This window comes from Mugil cephalus, chromosome 23 (assembly GCF_022458985.1).
Source record: "Mugil cephalus isolate CIBA_MC_2020 chromosome 23, CIBA_Mcephalus_1.1, whole genome shotgun sequence".
Classification (NCBI taxonomy): domain Eukaryota; kingdom Metazoa; phylum Chordata; class Actinopteri; order Mugiliformes; family Mugilidae; genus Mugil; species Mugil cephalus.
This window is the reverse complement of record NC_061792.1, coordinates 9,666,107-9,685,153: the sequence shown is the minus strand read 5'-3', so window position 1 is coordinate 9,685,153 and position 19,047 is coordinate 9,666,107. Positions and strand designations below refer to the sequence as shown.

The following is a 19,047-nucleotide window of genomic DNA, read 5'->3' as shown; positions in this document are numbered from 1 at the left end:
CCTACAATACATACATTATTATTATCCTTTTGCATTCAGTATTAAGCTATATCTTATCCCTTTACTAAAATATGTTGAGCAAAATTTAATTTTGTGGGGCAAATTAAAAAATATACAAAAAAATGTCTAATCAACCAAGGATTTTGTACCTCTGTGGACCCCCTAGGGATCAAAGACCCCCTATTAAGTGACTTGACTCTTTCCACAGCTACACATTATTCACTGCACTAACACGGTGGTTTCAATGCTTCATAGATCCGGTCTTGTTTGTGGTTTTTAAAGATGAGGTCTCAAGGTCTGCACATGTTTTTCTTTTTGTCTCATCACACGGTTTTTCCTCCTCGGGATTCAGAGCGTTTTCATTTTCCTTCCCCTGAGCTGTCTCCATGGAGATCTGTATGTGCCTTGTGGGAGCGGCTCAAAGGCCCGCTGAGTGTGTTAGTACAGTAAATATAGCCCATAATACAATCTACTGGGTGAGATGCAATGACCGGTTCACCCCAGGAACCAATATCACTATGGAAACCCACTGCAAACACACACATGCACACGGATGTACATGGCGAGTGGTGTTTCATAGCAAATGTCTGTGTTAGTCCATGAGGTGCCTTTGAGGTGCCATTCAGGATAGCATTTGTCCATTTATCCTTATAATCTGAGTGTAAAGTTGAAGCGAGGAAGTGATTATCTCAGTGTAGAGGAGGATGACGGCGCAGACAAAACGCCTACTCTGACTCTTTGATTGAAACCTTTTATTGCATCCGCATCTCAGAGCCAGAGTCACATGTGGCATTCAGGTACGACTCGTTATGGTTTGAAATGTGAAATAATACTTTTCTCAATGTCGTTCGCAGGAAAGACCAAAGAACTTTAACGCTGCTAATTTTAAACCTCAGACTCATTGTCCTTAGGAAGCAGGAAATTAAAATTTATAAAACCAAATGTGCCTTCAGATCAACGGTGAGCCAGCGCTCTGTCGTTTGACAGCTGGACTGATCAGCGTCCCCTCTCGCGCCGTTGGTTTCCTTTTGGTATAGGACGTCAGCGCTGAGCCGAGGTGGTAAACATTAGCCGGCTGCGTGCCGTTTGCTGAAAGCGTGTTGTGTGATTTCTGGGGTTTGAAGTATGAGCTTTCAGGGAGTTACCTCATTCTGCCATGCAGAGCTTCCAACATGCTCATTTCCTTTCATGCATGTGTTTACTTTGAAGCTAAATGTAAAGTAATGATATATTGTATTTTTTTTTTTTGCCAGTTACATTCATATAGTCACTGGGAGCCGGTGTATATTTGTGTTAAGTTTTCCCCGCTCTCAGTTTGGACACACCAGTAGAAACTCTATTTCTGTCCGTCTTTCATCCACTAGAGTTGGTTGGCACAGCGTTTGTCTCTTGGTACTTCCAATTTTTGGTATCTTCTCAACTTTGAAGCGGCAAGGTTCCTTTTTTAGAAGGTTTTCTTCTCCATTTCAATGATTAAATTTCTCTCTGTAGTGCACTGGCTCTTTGTTCCTCCCTCTGTCTGCCTGAGTTGTAAACCATGGGGAAAGAGAATTTAGTCCATCTGTCCCCTCCAACGTGGCTCTAGCACCCTGCTGGGATAACATGGCAAGTGCCCAGAATCCGGCGTCCTCTGCCAAAAAGGACAAGCATGCACATACACGTACTTGAAATGCTCTGCAGATACATCACCGTCGTGTATATAAACACGGTATGTACGCATACAGATTAGTCGTATGTGTCCTCTGCAGAAGCAAGCACCATTTTCCTATTTTTGTTGAGTGAATATTTATGTTAAATTGTTGTGTTTTGCTGTTTTATTTACAGATTAATGTAATTCACGTGTGTCCAGATAACGCATTTGAGTAAATTGCACAAAGAGACAAAATAATAAAAGAAATCATTTCTGACACTTAAGGTAGTTACAAATATGGCTGAGCAAAGATGTATATTACGGTATTTTCGTTTTTCGTGCACAATCACGTGTTCACAACATTTTCTACTGGTTGAGAGAGGAATTAATGCAGTAGTTGACTAAGGATGGACTATTTCACTGTGACAATGAATAAATATTGTAGAATAATCCCACGCTAGTAGAAAAACAGGTTTGCGTGGCCTCGTGTTAGCACTGACTGCTAATGTGGAAACGTGGGGGACATTGGAGATTTAAAAAAAAAAAAAGAAGAAGAAGTTAATGTTATAAAGATGAAATGAACAAACAGGGACAATTATGGTTTCATTTATTTTGACATGTTTATGGATATTTAAACTGCTATGTCTGTAACGTCAGCTACCGTAATAACTGTAGTCTGCACGCAACATTTTTTTCCTCATTCATAAAAAAACTAAAATTGGGAATATTTTTCGGGGACAGCTGTAGCCGAGGGACAGGTCATCCAAAACGGGGACTTTCCCCCAAAAATCGGGGACGTCTTAGGATACCCTAAAAACAACCTACACTCCACCTTCACTTCTTCACTCTTGAGTACATGTGATTCCTTTCTCTCTCTATCCTTTCAGGCTGAACAGTCCACCCAGTAAGACGGTGGACGAGCAGCCGCCCTCCGACCCGGGCTTCCTACAGGCTGTGGACAGTCGGGGTGTCCCTCTGTGCCTCTCCTGCCAGCAGGCCTGCCCCAGCACTGGTGGGGCGTGGGATACTCGGTTCTGCAGCCACAGGTTAGCAACACTAATTACATACATTAAGGTAAATCTACAGGGATGTATAGTTGCACATGATGTCACAGAGCAGCTTTGTAGATCCACATATCTCTTAGCTCTCCCAGCTTGGTGCACCAGATGGGTTTACTGCATCGGGGCTGGCTTTACTAAGATGCCAGTATAAGAAAAGCATCTTAAATTAACATTCAAGTAGTTTCCACCAAAGCTCACCCATCTGGCGCCTAAAAATTCAATTTCTGTAAATTCAGAGCTTTCTGGAGTTGGTGTGCAAAACAAACTCAAAAAAACACAACAGTGTAATGTTGGCTTCACCTTGCTGCTGTACTTTCTTAGTGGAAAGAATACTGTTTGGGAAGAGGAAAATAGATCAGCGCCTCCAAATTAGATTGCACCTGCTATAAGGAGTTATTTTTCTAATCCCTTCTCGTCGTTGTTGAAGTCGTTATAAATCGAGTTTTCAGATAATTCGACATTATCCACGAATGTTTCTTGTGGAAGGTGAACAAATAAGCCGCTGGTTTATTCGAGTCCTTGAGGGGGATGTTGCACCCTTTCCTGATCCCTCACGTCCACTAAATTACCACACCTGAAAACCCTGTTTAGTCGTGCTACTTACTGAGGGCAGAAATTCAGTTTTCCTCAAGTGTTTTTCAAGAGGCAAACTCACTCCTTTCAATCAGGGTGAGATACTTCTCCTCCTCTTATTCCTCCTCTTATCTGGATACGTGTTGTTTTCTACAAGTGATGACTCTCGGTGAGTAACCATTAGCGGTTCAAATTGAAGAGTTGATGTCTGCGCCCGCCTCTAGGTGTCAGGACGAGTTCCAGTTGCGCTCCAGCCAGCCGTACATGCGCTCCCGAGTGCTGGAGGTGGAGCAAGGCGTCTGTCAGCACTGCGGCCTCCACGCCCACGACCTGTTCCTGAAGGTCCGCGGCGCCCCGCCCTCCCAGCGCAAGGAGATGTTGGAGAACACCTGGCTCGCCCAGCTGCCACTCAAACAGGTCGGACAGTTAAAAATACAAAGATGAAGTTCATGACCGCTGACAGGTGAAGCGAATAACACTGATTATTTCAATGTGGGTGGGATATCCACTCACATGCCACTTTATTAGGTACACCTGTCAATTCCTTGTTAACACAAATAGCTAATCAGCTAATCATATTAGATAGTATCTGAACATTTTGTCCTCATAGCTGATGTTTTAGAAGCAGAAGTGGAAGGATTTCAGCGACTCTGACGGGGGCTAAGTTAGACAACAGGGTCAGAGCGTCTCCAGACCTGCAGATCTTGTGAAGTGGTCCCAGTGTGCACTGGTCAGTGGGTGTCAAAACTGGTCCAAGGATTAAAAACATAAAGCGACCAAGGCGCACTGATGCAGGTAGGGTGAGAAGGAACTTTGTAGAAGCTTATATTTAAATGAGGCGTAGTAGTCTGGTGTGTTGGTCTGCTAATACCATATGTTAGCTTAATGTAGCATCAATATTTGTGTTTTTTTTTTTACTGGTATCAGACCATACTATGTGTTTTCGCTGACACATATATACTTTTTTCGCCGGCAAGATTTGCAGACAAGTGCAACCACAGGCAGCCCTGTGTGCAGCCCATACATTGCCCCTCCCCCACTAACAGAATACGTACAGCGGGAAGCTGGGAAATGCTTATACTCATAGGTACGTCGAGCACCCCTTTGTTTAAAAAATCAAACAACCAAACAGAGCTCTGTTTACTTTATCACTCAGCAGCAACACATTACAGTCATTAGCAACAGTCCTAAATTTTACTGTTGTTAAGTAAGAGTTTGCTAGCTGACGTTTTTTTCTCTTTTTGTTAAGCTAATAGCGCAGGTTGTCGGTCAACCACAATAAATGTTTGTTTTTGGTTAAATTGAGACATGTAACATTTGTTATCATTGTGCCATTATCACGTAAACGGACAGAGGAAAAGTATCAAAAAAAAATTGGTATCGACCTTAAAAAGAATCTGTATCGGTCAATCTCTCATTGCGTCATTTTCATCATATAAATGGAGAATAATCAGTATCAGCTCCAAATATCGTCTCAGATCAAGCAGCAGCATTGGCTAATGCTGATGTAAAAAAAAAATTGGGATCTTCCCCAAAAAATCCATATCGGTCAATCTCTAATGTTTAACATTCTCCACTGAACCCTATATAAAAGTACATCAGAGGGACTTTTTTATTTTTTTTTTAGGTGGTTAAATGATTCAAGTAAAATAAGGTTTTCCTCTGTTTAAAGCCGTTATTGGACGTCCAGGCTTGAAAGAACACAAAGCATGATCTGTCTCCAGATGTGAGCTGAATAACTGACTCTCTCTCTCTTTCCCTCTTTGTGTTTGTGTAAGTGCAAAAATAAAAGCGCCCAGTGCTCTCCATCTCGCCCACCTACGCATGCACACACAAACATGCGCACACATACAAACACACACAGGTTGATCTGCACTCCAAGGGGGCAGCTCCCAGTAAATGGATTGCTGGGCCCATTGATTTTTTTTTTTTTTTTTTTCCCAGTGCCAGGCCTCGACCAGTAAGCCTGTTTGATTTGGTTGGCTGTTATCCTGCAAAGCCAGCCCCCAACCACACACACGCACAGACACACACAGACACACAGACACACACACACACACACACACACTCTTCCCCCTTCCTAGTGATGCCGGCAGCAGCATCAGCGCCGATCGATGCGCCGAGCTTTAGAGGAAACAAACTCAGCCACATGATAAGACGCCGCAGTGGTGGAGGGAGCCTTAAGATTATAGGCTCATTCTGTGGTTCATTCTGTTGTGTCTGGTCTTTGTGTGCACCTCCGGGTCTCTTTACGAGTGTGTGCGAGTGTGTGAATAACACAATTTTGGCGTGTGTGTGTTGGTATTCTGGTGTGTGTATGGATTTTTAGGCCATCCGGTGCCTGTGAGCAGAGTTTTCTTCTTTTTTTTTGTGTGTGTGTGTGTGTCAGTGTGCAGCAAAGTGCCCGGTTTTGGCACAAAAGCACATTCAATTGACTAAAATGTGTGAGGTGTGTGTGTGTGTCTGTGTGTGAGAGAGAAGTGAACTCTGCCCCCTTGAGCAGGTCTGTTCTTTAAATCTGTTGGGATCAATTCCAGCTCGCTGCCTTAATGTCGGCGGAGTAGATCTCAAAGCAGGGAAATAGATTTTCGGCCCTGAACTCTTCCCACCAGGCTTTCCGTCCTGTGTTTCTAATTCTCTCAATCATCTTTGGCTCTTCCACTTGCTTGCTCTCTATTCTTTCTTTTTGTCCGTCTCTCGTCTCTTTTCCGTTCACGTATTTTGAAATGGCGGAAATTCAGATTTTGCGTGACGGCAACACCAGCGACCGGCTGCTGGTTGAGTTTTTCCAGGTCAGTGTCTCCCCCCCACACACACCCTCCCTCTGCTCCACTGGTTCTCAGGAAATCTGCTACAGTGAAGATGCACTGGATCAATCCAGGTCAAATGAAGGCTCACTTAGTTACTCTAGGCTCTGAATAAAATATTGCATCTCAAGGCTTCGACTTTATTTCCTCCTAAAAAGTAATAATTCTCTGCGTCCTAGGACTTTATGGCGTGACAGCATTTGTCACAGTTTTGTGGAACTGTACAGATTAATTAATTTAATGCAGAGAAATAAATAAATAAGTAGCTGAATCCTTAGCATGCAATGCTAACTATAAGTGACAGGTTGGGAAAACAAAACCACGAGTCAACCGCCAGACCAGCGACTAAATGCTAATGAAATGATGCTAACGTACTCATTAAATGCCATATATATTATGTATAATGAACAAAGAGTGAGGCTAGAGGCTATTTGAGTAGCTAGCACAGTGATGCCTTGAGCTAAAAACTAACTCATAATGTTCCCTAATGCTTAAGTCACTGCATTAAAAGTTCAACTCATAGGAATCTTCGCTAAATGATGACGTTTAGCAAACAACATGATTTAGTTTTTAGTTTCAGGATTCAGGACGAATTTCTATTCAATGCAGCGACTCGATGTTACGCAACATCCAGAGCGTAGAGGGAGTTACACTGCAGGTAAAGTGTTAGCAAGCAAATATTTGCCCCATTTAGGATATTTTTATCCCCCGCAAAAAAAGAAAACCACACATTTTAAAAAATCTGATCTTTTGCTTTATCACACACTAAAGAAAGTCACAAAAACTTTCCCAGGAACGTAGGAGGACGTATCCTACTGTAGCATGTCGTTCCCTGAGGTATTTTTAACCTAATTTCTCCCGTTTCCTCGTCAGGCAAACGTGCGGATGCTCCCTGATTAAGTTCCCCCACAGCTGCCCTCTTTATATAGGCCAGAAACATTCGGGTGATTTATCCGCCGGTACCTGAGGCGTCGGGCGCTGATGGATAGCGGAGGGTTGGAGTTCGCCGTCATCGATTCCGCCGCAAATATTGTTTTGATCAACTTGTCTTATCCCCCCGCAATCACACGGGCTTACGTTAATCTCGGCTTTCATTAGAGGCTGTTTTCTGCAGTTTGCTTTCATTATTTTCCTGGATATGGCCATTTTCTGTGCTTTGCTCTGATGTGACTGTTTTCATCTTCTTTTATTGTGAAGCGCGTTGCAGAAGTGTCCCCGCGGTGCACAGATTTGTTTAATATGAATGATCTGTGTGTGTATGTGTGTGTGTCCATGTGTGTGTGCGCTTCAAAGCAACAATTTAGGTCACTGTAGTACTCGGAGAAAGACTTTACTAAAGACATCACATCAGTTGGTAAAATTAACTTTATCATAGATGGATGGTTTGGGAAGGCAGTGCAATCACAGCTTGTTTTTTGGCAATTTAGAGCAGAATGGGAGCGCATCCGAGCCAAGGCGGCGTACTGAGACGCTCACTATTGCATTCTGGGTGTGTTTCTAGCTGAATGAGATGATCCGAGCGCCGGCCGAAGGGGATTTCTGGCAGGTCGACCACATCCGGCCGGTCTACAGCGGAGGAGGACAGTGCTCTCTGGACAACCTGCAGACGCTGTGCACGGTCTGCCACAAAGCCGTATGTGTACACTCCGCATCACTGCACCCGTAACAACTGCACACCAGCTTTTAAAGCCAAAGGGCTTAAGGGGCAAAAGCAATTTGTCTAACATTTAAGGTGCACTGTGGATGGACCTCTCTTTTATCCTCGCGTAAAAAGAGAGTCTCATCGCTCATGTTGAGGGTTATATATGGTGGCAGTAATGTGATACATGGTCAAACACATTGATCAAAAGTCAGACCATCCCTCACAAAGCTGTATATTGCCCGTAATAGCATCACATGATGTTGGCTGTATGACACGTTGATGTATAGCGTTTGTTAGAAAAGGCTTCGTATCCGTCTTGGGGACATTTTTTTTTACGTCTTCACTCTATATTTCATAATCGCAGACAATACACTTCTTAAAAATGAAAAAGAAACAGAACTGATCCGAGAGCAGGGGGTTCAAAATATAACAGCTTTTTATTGTAAATGTAAAATGTGCTTTGCTTTCACGCCAGGGAGCATTTTATTTATTTATTTTTTTGTCAGAGTGGGTGTCAGTTTTTGGAAGGAAGCGTGTAAACTGACGCGGAGAGCTGCGCCGTCTGATAAGGGGATCCTCTCGATGTTTATGCCACCGCTCAGACACTTTAATCTAGAAATGCTCAATGTATCGATCTCACTTTTCTCGCCGCGAGATTCAACCCTCTTACATCATGTTTCCATTTTTCTCCCCGCAGAGGACGGCTCAGCAAGCCAGAGAACGCAGCCAGATGAGGAAGGATGCAGCCGCTTCAAAGGTTGCGTCAGACATCAGCAGGTTCTTCATCAAGAAATGAACGGACTTAAAGGTTCAGTTCGGATAAAGATTTATCGGCTTACGTGACACAAAAAACGGCATCAAACACGAGGCCCCGTTTTCTTTGAGTTCCTTAAAGATTCAGGCGCTAACATTGGCATCCTGCTGGACGCCATTAGGGGACAATGCAGGGGTGGATATTTACCTAAAAAAAAAAACAAAAAAACAACAAAAAAAAATGGTGACGACTGCATCGAATGCAAATCCAGCTCCCCTCTCGTCCCCGAACCGTCACAAATGCGGTAGCTTTGATTTATGACGGCCCCCTTTTTGCTCGAGGCTGAAATGGAGCAGGTTGTTTAGAAAGATGCTGCTATTTTAAGATTTTGCAAACTTGGTGAAAAGTAGCAGGTAGGAGATGAATCGGGGGCTTTGTGATTACAACTCAAACCCAGGTGTCCTCATTGGAGCCCTCAACAAGTGGAGGATTTTTTTTTTTTTTTTTGGTTAAATATGTTTCTCGAAAGATGGATGAACGCCTCCTCGTGAAATAAAAGCCTGTTTTCATCTCGTTTCATTGCGTTCATCTTCTGTTCCCTTTAACCGCGGCGTGGACTGTAAATACACAGAGATGCCGCTGGTTCTTCCAAGTTAGCAAATCGTTTCATCGCCTCGAGTCAGGAACGTTATTGTCCGTGCAACTACCTCCTCTTCAGCTGTGCTTGATGATCTGAGCAGAGCTAAAGTCAGTCAGGAGGGCTATGTTTAGAGACGGAGAGCGGGGTTACTATGGAAACAAGGCTTCAGGTTCAGCCATGTCGGGAATATTGAATCTGTTCTTGGGAGTTATACAATGAGCCAGACAGACATCAGAAACTCCAATCAATACCAGCAGGCTCCTGCAAGAAAGAAAAAAAAAAAAAAAAAAAACAGGCCATCACATTCCTCCACAGCTGAATTTCACTTCCTCCACTTCCACCCCTCCTCCTCTCGACGTCGCAGGTGTCGTCATGTCACGATTTAGCCCGTCTGTCAGCCCCGCGTCAAACTCCCAGCTCAGCACATTTCTGCCATCGCCGGAAAGTTTCTAAATTTTTCTGGCAGCCCCAACTTCTCGCAGGCCTATCAGAGTTGCTGAGGAGCAGCCGCGGATTCAAACTTTTTTTTTTTTCTCCTCCGAGCCCATGTGGGTGCAGGCGTGGGTGTGTGTGTATTTCCCCTACGGCTGCTCCAGGTCTCCACTTAATAAGACCGTTGTTCCTCTCCTGTCCAAACCGACAAGCTTTGTGAGTAATGAACATCTCCCAGGCAGCCTTCCAACAACAGCAGGTTTCAGTGTCAGTCCCTGTCAGCAGCCAATGACTCTGATCTGCTGTTTTATTACACCCAAAAGGTGTGTGCACGGGCGGAGAGAGGAGGGGAGAAGTCGCGGAAAGAGTGTTTGTGCGATACACAGATAGAAAGTGTTGTGTGTGTTTTTTTTGGCAGAGTGGGAAGTGTACATTGGAAGAGGGGTGTTTGTCAGACGGAGCCATAATGAGGCCAGATGAAGACGTCTCGTGTTCCTCCCGGAGGGTCTGCTGGGTAAAGAGCAGCGCTGCAGCCACATGACACTGTTTGCGTTGGACGACCTTTCAGCCCGGTGGAAAAACATCACCTCCACAGGTGACGACAATAATAAAGACGGACTCAAACACTGACGGGACGGCCACAGAGGTTCGCGTGTTTGCTCTCCGTCCAACGCGCCTCCTCCCCCCTTTTAAAGTCGGCATCAGAGCAAAAACACCACTCTTTTTCTTTTCTTTTTTTTTTTTTCTTTTTCCCATCAAGTGAAATCGTCAACAGGTTCCATAGCAACGAAGCACACGGTGAATGTCACGAGGCCAAAATTAGCCGGGCGAATATCTAGCGGAAATAATCACATATAATTAGAAAACCACAGTATGGTGACAAAGAGAAGACAATAGGGCAGGAAAAAGTGCGGAGCAACATCTCCTCTACAAGCACGAAAAAAAAAAGAGAAACGGATGAGAATATCCACAGCGGTGAACCTGTTATTATTAAATTAAAGGTCAATTAAGATGCAATCTCATGCACTTTAAATGACAATTTAAAATGAACTGTAACCATTTTTCAAGCCAAGAACCCCCAAACTGATGGAGAGGTTGAGTAGTGACCCCCTACCTACTATATATTAAACTTGACCTAATGCAATTGGTAAATATGCATCATTATTATCATTTTGTATTTAATATTAAGCTATCCCTTATGCCTTTACTAAAATATGTTGGATTCATGTTAATGTGTGTTTAAAGAAATTAAAAAAAAAAAAAAAAAAAAAAAATATATATATACATAAAAAAAAGTCTAATCAACCAAAGATTTTATGACCCTGCCTACCTACTTTGTGTTCTATATTAAACTTGGCCTAATGCTGTTAATAAATATACATCATTATTATCATTTTGTATTCAGTACTAAGCTATCCCTTATCCCTTTACTAAAATATGTTGGATTGATGTTAATGTGTATTGAAAGAAATTTAAATTTGTGAAATTTAAAAAAAAATATATATATATATATAAAAATAGTCAACCAAAGATTTTATGACCCCTCCTACCTACTATATGTGTTATATATTAAACTTGGCCAATGCTGTTGATAAATATACATAATTTTGCCTTCATTATTAAGCTATCTCTTATCCCTTCACTAAAATATGTATAAATATGTATAAAAAAAGTCTAATCAACCAAAGATTTTATGACCCCACCTACCTACTATATGTGTTATATATTAAACTTGGCCTAATGCTGTTAAATATAAATATACATCATTATTATCATTTTGCCTTCATTATTAAGCTATCCCTTATCCCTTTACTAAAATATGTATAAATATGTATAAAAAATGTCTAATCAACCAAAGATTTTACGACCCCGCTGCAGCACCTCCTCGGATCCCCTAGGGGTCGCCGACCCCCTTTTCAAGACCTATGGTTTAGGTTATGGTTCGTGATACAGAAAAAGCAAAGACGATGGCAAATTAAAAAAAAAGATTTGTCGACATTTTATCTTTACTTTGTGTTAATTTATGAAATTTCCGCTAGCAAACGTAGCCAGAATTAGCCTACTGATCGCTTTCTCGGTCCTCCCACGATACAGAGCTGTGGAGGGTTGTTATCAGGAACAGGCAGCCTGGGAAAAAATAAATAATTTTCACACAAATTTGATATTGAGCATAAAAAACTGAAAAAAAAAAAAAAAGTCTTTATTTGTGCCTTTGAATGTGAAACTGAGTCCATATGAACGTCCGCCTCCCCCTCTCTTGTGGTATAAGATGCTTAAAAGCAACATGACCAGCTAGATAAGTCACAAAGTACAGAGAGATGGACTGGCGCAGTGTTGGTTTCTCAATGTGGGTCAGCGGACCTCCAGGGGCCTCGGCGGAGCTCCTGGGGGTCCGCGGCAAATTGAGAAATAGATTAATATTGTTGCGGCTCAATTCCATAGGAACCTGCTCAATTACAGATATTACATTAGGTGTAAGAATGATTATTGTAATTTTAGGCTTTATTCTCAGTCCCATCTCCCCACAGTGAGGTGAGCTGATAGGATGTGTCTTTTTTTTTCTTTTTTTTATGGGTCTGTGACATGAAAATGTTTGGAAACTGGGCTGCACTGGGCTGTCTAACCAGGGAAGACTTTGACGTAAACTGTACAAATCATTCATAATTCAATAATGATTTGCATTCAGACAGCAAAGTGTTATATTTGGCCCCGTTCCATTGGTTATTCCATTTCAACCTCGCCTGCCCCCATAATCTACTTTGGCCTTTTCAGCTGAAGGAAGCGCTTCTACAAACCCAATCTTGTGTGACAGGTGTGATGGAGAAGGGCCAATAAAAGCCTGCACAGTGCGCCGCGTGCAGCCGCCGGCTCTCCAATCCGTGGCTGAATCCTGCTGTGGTTTGATTCCTGGCTGCCATGCTCTCCGCTGTGATCCCTCTGTGTCTGTGACCCTCCCTGCCCTTCAGCAAGGAAAGGGAAATAGACGCGAGGGAGGCCGCACCCCGCTGCTCTCCTTCAGGAATGAAAAACAGCCACGGCGCCGTCTCCGTCCTGCCAAACCACCTCTGATATTCGATCATTTTCCGGATTGTGAACTGCAGAACCTCATTATAGGAGGGAAAGGACGAGAAGGAGCGAACCTCCAGACAGCGCTCTGTTACGAGCTTGTATTCTAAAAGGCTACACCCGTATCATCTAATTGAACTCCAGAGTCTGCGTTTAGGAAGCAATTTTTGGCTTTAAACAACCGCAGCCGATGAGAAGCTTTTGTCTTTATTGTCATTTTATCTCTTGGGACGGTGATGAGATGATTAATCATTTCCTGCTGCAGCCTCACGCTCGCGCGAAGGCTGGCACCGCTCATTGGAGCGCGACGCCCTGGGTGGAGGGAAACGGTATTATGGCCCAGGTAATTGGTGGAGGACCATCACTCATAAGCGATCTAATTAATCTCATTAAAACACCCTCGCTGGATGCAGAGGAAGACGTTTCTCGAGGGCCGCAGCAACAGAAGGCTTTTTTTTTTTTTTTTTTTTCCAAAATGGGTTTATCAATCCTGATGAGTGTCACATAGACAGAAGATACTCAGAGAGAAGATGAAGCAAGGAACAGAAATTCGATACGACAATTCGTGTAAACCTCGGCTGGCCATTTTCAAATGTCATTCCGCATAGTAGGGGATGTGCAGCGGTAAAAGGATGCTTTCTCATTGCTCAGCTGGAGGTGGCTTTTGTCAAGTCCAAATTCTATTTATTCAAGATGGCTCCCTGGTTGTCTCCCAAGATGCATGGCATGCTGCGGATTAAGACCAAAAACGCAATCAATTCGCCCAGCAGGAGATCAGGGGAAATAACAGATAAGGTTCTTAGCATAATTCATACAGTCCCCAATCTGGCTAGGATTAATGTATGTCTTGGCTGTAGTCCGCTCTCATTTGTATGTTGGAGCTCGTGTGGGGCTAAATTGCCGCTTCATGTGGCCCATTACAATCAGGCTTTGTTTGGAGAGGCCCCTGAGAGGACCGACTCTGACCACATTGTTTTACAAGGCATCTGTAACTAATGCAATTTAGTCCCGCTGTAATCTCATCTATAATTTATCATCATTCGGATGTTCTTGCGCAGGCTGCGTCAGCATATTAATCCGCGTGTAAACAAAAATCTATTAACGAAAATCCATTTCCACAAAATCCCCTTTCAAAGATCAAACGATATGCGTCAGTAGTAACTAAACCTATAGCATAAACATTAAACTGTTGCGCGCGGGCACACAAGAAGAATCCTGTCGACACTTGACATCAGTGGAAGAAAGCCACAGTGGGCTGCTGTATTACCGTTTTCCTCTTTCACGAGCGCTGTGTTCAGATGATTGAGGTTAAAAATGGAAAGCCGAACAAAACGCCCTCCAACAAGTTCCCTTTTCATGAGCCTTAAAAGACATCTTTTCATCTCCCATTTCATTTGGCGGCCATTGATCAGCCATCTTTCACAGATTGCTTCCAGACATCTATTCAGCCGCTCTGTCGCTGCTCAGCATGCCTCTATTTCATAGGTCTTAATGGCAAGGTCTGGCTATTGTGCTTAGATTAAAACCTGAACTGCAATCACTTAAATCGCCAATAAATTCACAGGAAATCATCCTTGTCTGTGACAAGCAAATCAACACCATAAGAAAGTTAGAGTCCATCGAGGTAAAGATGGGCTTATTTTTGATTTATTTATTTATTTATCTTTTGGTGCGGGGGGGCAAAACAGGACTTGTCTTGCCTCACTCTCTGAAATTAGGATTTTTTTTTTTTTTGGTCTTCAGCACACGAGCCAGAAAAAGGTCATGTCAGTCTTGTGACAAGAGTGACAGGTCTGGGGCATCATTACTGAGACTTGGAAGGTCTGTGTAAGCACCTTTGGTCACCTCAGGAGAATAGATCCCCATCGTGCTGCCGTCGGCCTAATGAGCACAGTCAGCCCTGCATCTAATGAGGAGAGGGCGATTGCGACTGTCTTCCATCAGCCCTCTGCTCCGTCGGTACAACATCCCATAATACCTTGAACACGCGGCTCGAGCAACCCAAACAGCGCCGGATATCTTGTCACACATCAATGCCGCGGCTACGCAGTCGGAGAGGAGTTCTGCCAAAAAATGTCCTCATTGCGTGTCCAGGGCTGAAAACACTGTGACTAGGCTGCTTTAGCTCGACTTGCTATTTATCTGCACTAGTACAGTCAATAAGATCATGTGACAGCGAGTCTGGGCAGGCTGCAAGCAATAAATCGAGGCACTTTTCAGTCGGAAGACATCAACAGCCTGTCCTCTGTGTGGCCGCCTGTTTCCAGCTGGCAAAGCGTGTTTGGATTAAATCCGCTGTGAATTCATGGCATGTGAAAAGCTCCTTTTCGGTTGTGTTCTCTGCATCTTTACGGATGCTAGCGAGGAGCGTGATTTGCCTCAGATGTTGCTTCAAAACTTTAGATTATTATGAGTAAAGCAGATCCACAGGTTTAGAATATGTACGTGAAAATAAGCTCTACCTTCGGAGATTATTTTTAATTTGTACGAACACCTTTTAGCGGGATAGCGGTGGACAAACTGGCTTCGGACTCTCCTTTTAGTTGCAATCCAGATCTGGGATATGCGTCACCGCGTGATTATCACCTTGTCGTCGTAATTATAGATTCGATTTCCAAAAGATCGGGCTAAGTTTGAGGAGACCAAGTGACGAGTCTGAAGTTTTTTTGAGCCGTGTCTGAGTCGGAGAGTTTTTTCCGGCGTTGGCGTAGGTTTTTCATATTAGTCTATTTTTTTTTATGCCAGCAAACTGCTGTTATAAGTCTTAAAATCTTTGTAATTGCATTGGTGCCTTCTCCCATAAGCAGAGATTTGCTCCTGTTAGTGTAATTACTGCTTTCTTTGTTACAGATGAAGCTAAGTTTGGTTGGTTAAATGATTCCACTAGCCGCTGCCACACACAGGTGCTGAAAATAAAAACAGAATGAGAGCGTGCAACCAGCCTGCCATCAATCTTTCATCATATATGTAAATCCGTTTTCACACTCATGCAAAACCAATTATACCTGTGTCACAAATGTCCATTGAATTTTATTGATAAGTGCTCTCACAATTGGCTGTTTGAGTGGGTTGCATTTGGCCACTCAACCGTGGACATCTTCACGCCCACTCCACTTCTTTTTTTTTTATTTTGTATATTCAGTTATGCCAGTTTCTCAATTACTGTGTGTGTGTGTGGGCTGGTGCAAAAAAAAATAATAAATAAATAAAAGGAGGGGAAAGTTGGCTATGGCAAACCTTCGCCATCAGCCCACACAGAATTATTCTATGTGATGATATAAATCTTATTAATTATGTGATAGCGGGCAGGTTTTTTTGCCAGACGTGATGAAAGGAGCGAGGTGTTCTGAGATACCTGGAGGAGCGAGTGCTCTGCAGCAAAGTTGGAGGGTTTCACGCCCGGCAGGAGTGTCCAAGCTAATCCAGAGTGTAGAAGTCAACACGGTGCCAGCGTTTATGTAAGTCCGCGCCATCAGATGCTTCAACTTTCCGAGATCTGAACACATCATGTCCTAGATTCATATCTAGTGCGTTAGCTAACTGGTAGCTAGCTGACATAAAGACATTTAGTCAGTGGAAGGTCCACTTAAACGGGATGGGGTCGCAGATAAGGGGAAGACAACTTTCACCAGCAGCTCCGGTGGAACCACCAAGCACTCCCAAGCCCGACAGGAGATGTAGTCTCCCTATCGTGTCCTGGGCCGACCCAGATGTTTTTTTTGGGTGGGACATGCTCAGGCATCCTACAAGGAACCACCCCAAACTGACTCCTCTCAACGTGGAGGAGCAGCATTCAAGGGGTGGATGGTCCCTTGCTATGAACCATTCGGTTCCCGAACCAATAAAATGTGAGTTTGGTCCGTGTATCCGGCTGTAAGTCGGACTTGTTTCTGGTAAGGGTTTGACTCTACCAGGGCCGCCCTTTGTCACCGGTTCTGTTCATAACTTCTATGGACAGAATTTCTAGGTGTGGCCGGGTGGTGGGGCATGACGAGTTCTGTGATCAGAGGATCTCATCTCCACTTTTTTGCGGATGATGTGATCCTCTTAGCTTCACCCCACTACGATCTACAGCTCTTACTTGGACTGTTTTCAGCCAAGAGGAAGATCAGCACCACCAAGCCTGAGGCCTTGGTCCTCAGTCGGGAAAGGGTTCATTACCCACTCCGGGTCGAGGAGGTGGTCCTGCCTCAAGTGGAAGAGTTCACGTATCTTGGGATCTTGTTCACGAGTGAGGCTAGAATGGAGCAGGAGATCAATAGATAGATCGGAGCGGCGTCTGCAATGACCCTTAACCTTAAGCCAGAAGCCAAAGCTCTCAATTTACCGTAGAACTGTTATGTTTAAGTGTTCGAGGTGAAAGGAGTGTAGCCTCCAGGAGGTCTTACCTCCTGTGAACCCCTTCATTTATCTGGTTTAGAAAGAATTAAACAAACACGTGACCTAGTTTATTCTACTTTGAAACAGCAAGAGCCAGGCTGCATCTCCTCTTTAAGGTCTTTATGCTAAGCTAATTGGTTGCCGCTCACTTTTTTTCTTTGCTGACACGAGTGTGGTGTCAATCTCATCAAACTTTCTCCAACCATTTGCCATAAGCACATTGTTTTCCTGAGCCAAGACATACTGTAGGTGTGCAAGCGTTTGGTGCTGAGCGAAAGAAAAGTAGAATCACTCAAATTTGATGTTCCAGACTCTAGGTAGAAGGATGAGATGCAATGAATCACACAGATTGGGATAATGACATGCGCTCGTACAGTTTCTTTTTCCTTGAGGGCATTTCATAATGCACACAAAAAGTTATTAAAGTGGAGCTTAGCACTTAGCACTTTTCGTCTTCAGTCTTCCACACAACCAGCCGCTGTAGGAAGTAGTTTGGGATCCAATAAGCACAGTTTGAGGCGTGCTATTTTATAATATACATACCAACCTGTCCAAGGCCCTTCGCTCAGTTCCTTTTCTACTTTCATCGCAGTGTGCTTTCTACTTTCTGTCTAGTTGTAAAACGCTGATGGTTCAGCTTGGGAATATGACACAGACGTCACATTTAAAAGTTTGATACAGGCTACCTAAATGACTCTTCTTTCCCTCCGTACTTCTTTAAAACTTCTGCTCTAATATATCAAACAGATCACATATCTATTATTTAATCCCTGCATCTGTTCATAATTTAACTCCTGTACTTTTTAAAAGATTATCTAAATTCAGATGAATTTTTAATATAGTTTGGTTTACCTTAAGAGAAAAGAGGCATATGGAGAGTAATGAAGGTTACACAACAATCAAACACATTCAGAGAAACTAAATAAAGACAGAGCATAATGATTATACTGTTTTATAGATAAATAAGTTCACACGGCTCAAAATGCACTTAATACATTAGAGTCTTTGTTAAACGGATGTGAAGCTAATTCAAAAGAGAATAGTGGGACATGAACACACTCTGGAGGGTTTATCTTGCAGCAGGTGCATCTTTTGGATATTCCTCAGATACACACAGAGGATTAGCTCTGCTCCATCACAGATTCATGCACACACCGAGGCATGAATCACTGCCTCGCACACAACTCAGGACATGTTACAAAACTGCTTCACTTCAATTGCAGAAAAAAAAAAATTATTTTAACGTCAGCGCTGTAATATTTGACACAACTTTAAGGGATCACAGACAAACGGAAGACACAAAGACGTTAAATATCACCCCTGCCGTGCGTGTCTTGCACAGCCCGTAATAAACACATACTTTTTTATCGTTGTGTAACACTTCTTCGCGTAGTTCAAGTCGACTCGAGATCCAGTTGCCGCATCTCCAAACCGAAAAACCAGCCACTATTTTCATCTGTGCCACCTCACCTTAAAATATCAATAAAGCCTTCCAGCACCCCCACTGCTTCACCCCGCCGCTGTGAGCACAGCAAACCAGATTTCTATGCTCTGTCGACCCAAATCCAGCTTTGGAAAGCCTCAACTCCTACCTTTCCAATTCAGCTTTCTCAATAACCAACTCATCCTCCTCCTCACACTCCCACTCGGCCTCATAATCCATAACGTTTTGTTTCGCTGCCGCTACGCCAATGACACCCAGCTGCAACTCCCACGGAAACCGAATAGCAGTTCGCTCTGCTAAAGTACAGGACATCCTGAGACCCATGCAAAGCTTTACAATAGTTTATGTTTGTGACTGACCACCTGTCAGAAAAAGAAAGCAGAGCCAATTAAGGTGATGACATTTGATTAAAATAGAAAAATAAACTCATTCTCCTTCGTCCTAACTGGCTCCGGTAGCAAAACGAGATACGAGATTCAACAATTAACCATCTTCATATAGACTCAGTGGAGGAGGCTTTCTCCCTTTCTCTCTATTTTTTTTTTTGTCTTATTACTCACTTTATAACTTGGTTAGCAAACACAAGATCATGAGCTAGGTTAGTCATCAGTTGTTGCC

General features: G+C 43.3%; 1 protein-coding gene across 2 annotated transcripts in view; it reads left to right on the top strand.

Moving 5' to 3' along the window:
• Nucleotides 1-8,715, top strand: part of zranb3 (zinc finger, RAN-binding domain containing 3) — a 75,084-nt gene extending 66,369 nt beyond the window's left edge. For both annotated transcript variants that reach the window (XM_047577066.1, XM_047577067.1), the window contains exons 19-22: nt 2,518-2,676; nt 3,489-3,681; nt 7,573-7,704; nt 8,411-8,715. In XM_047577066.1, coding sequence (XP_047433022.1) covers nt 2,518-2,676; nt 3,489-3,681; nt 7,573-7,704; nt 8,411-8,509 — 583 coding nt within the window. In that variant the 3' untranslated portion in view covers nt 8,510-8,715. The remainder of the gene's footprint in view (nt 1-2,517; nt 2,677-3,488; nt 3,682-7,572; nt 7,705-8,410) is intronic.
• The last annotated feature ends 10,332 nt before the right edge of the window (nt 8,716-19,047 follow it).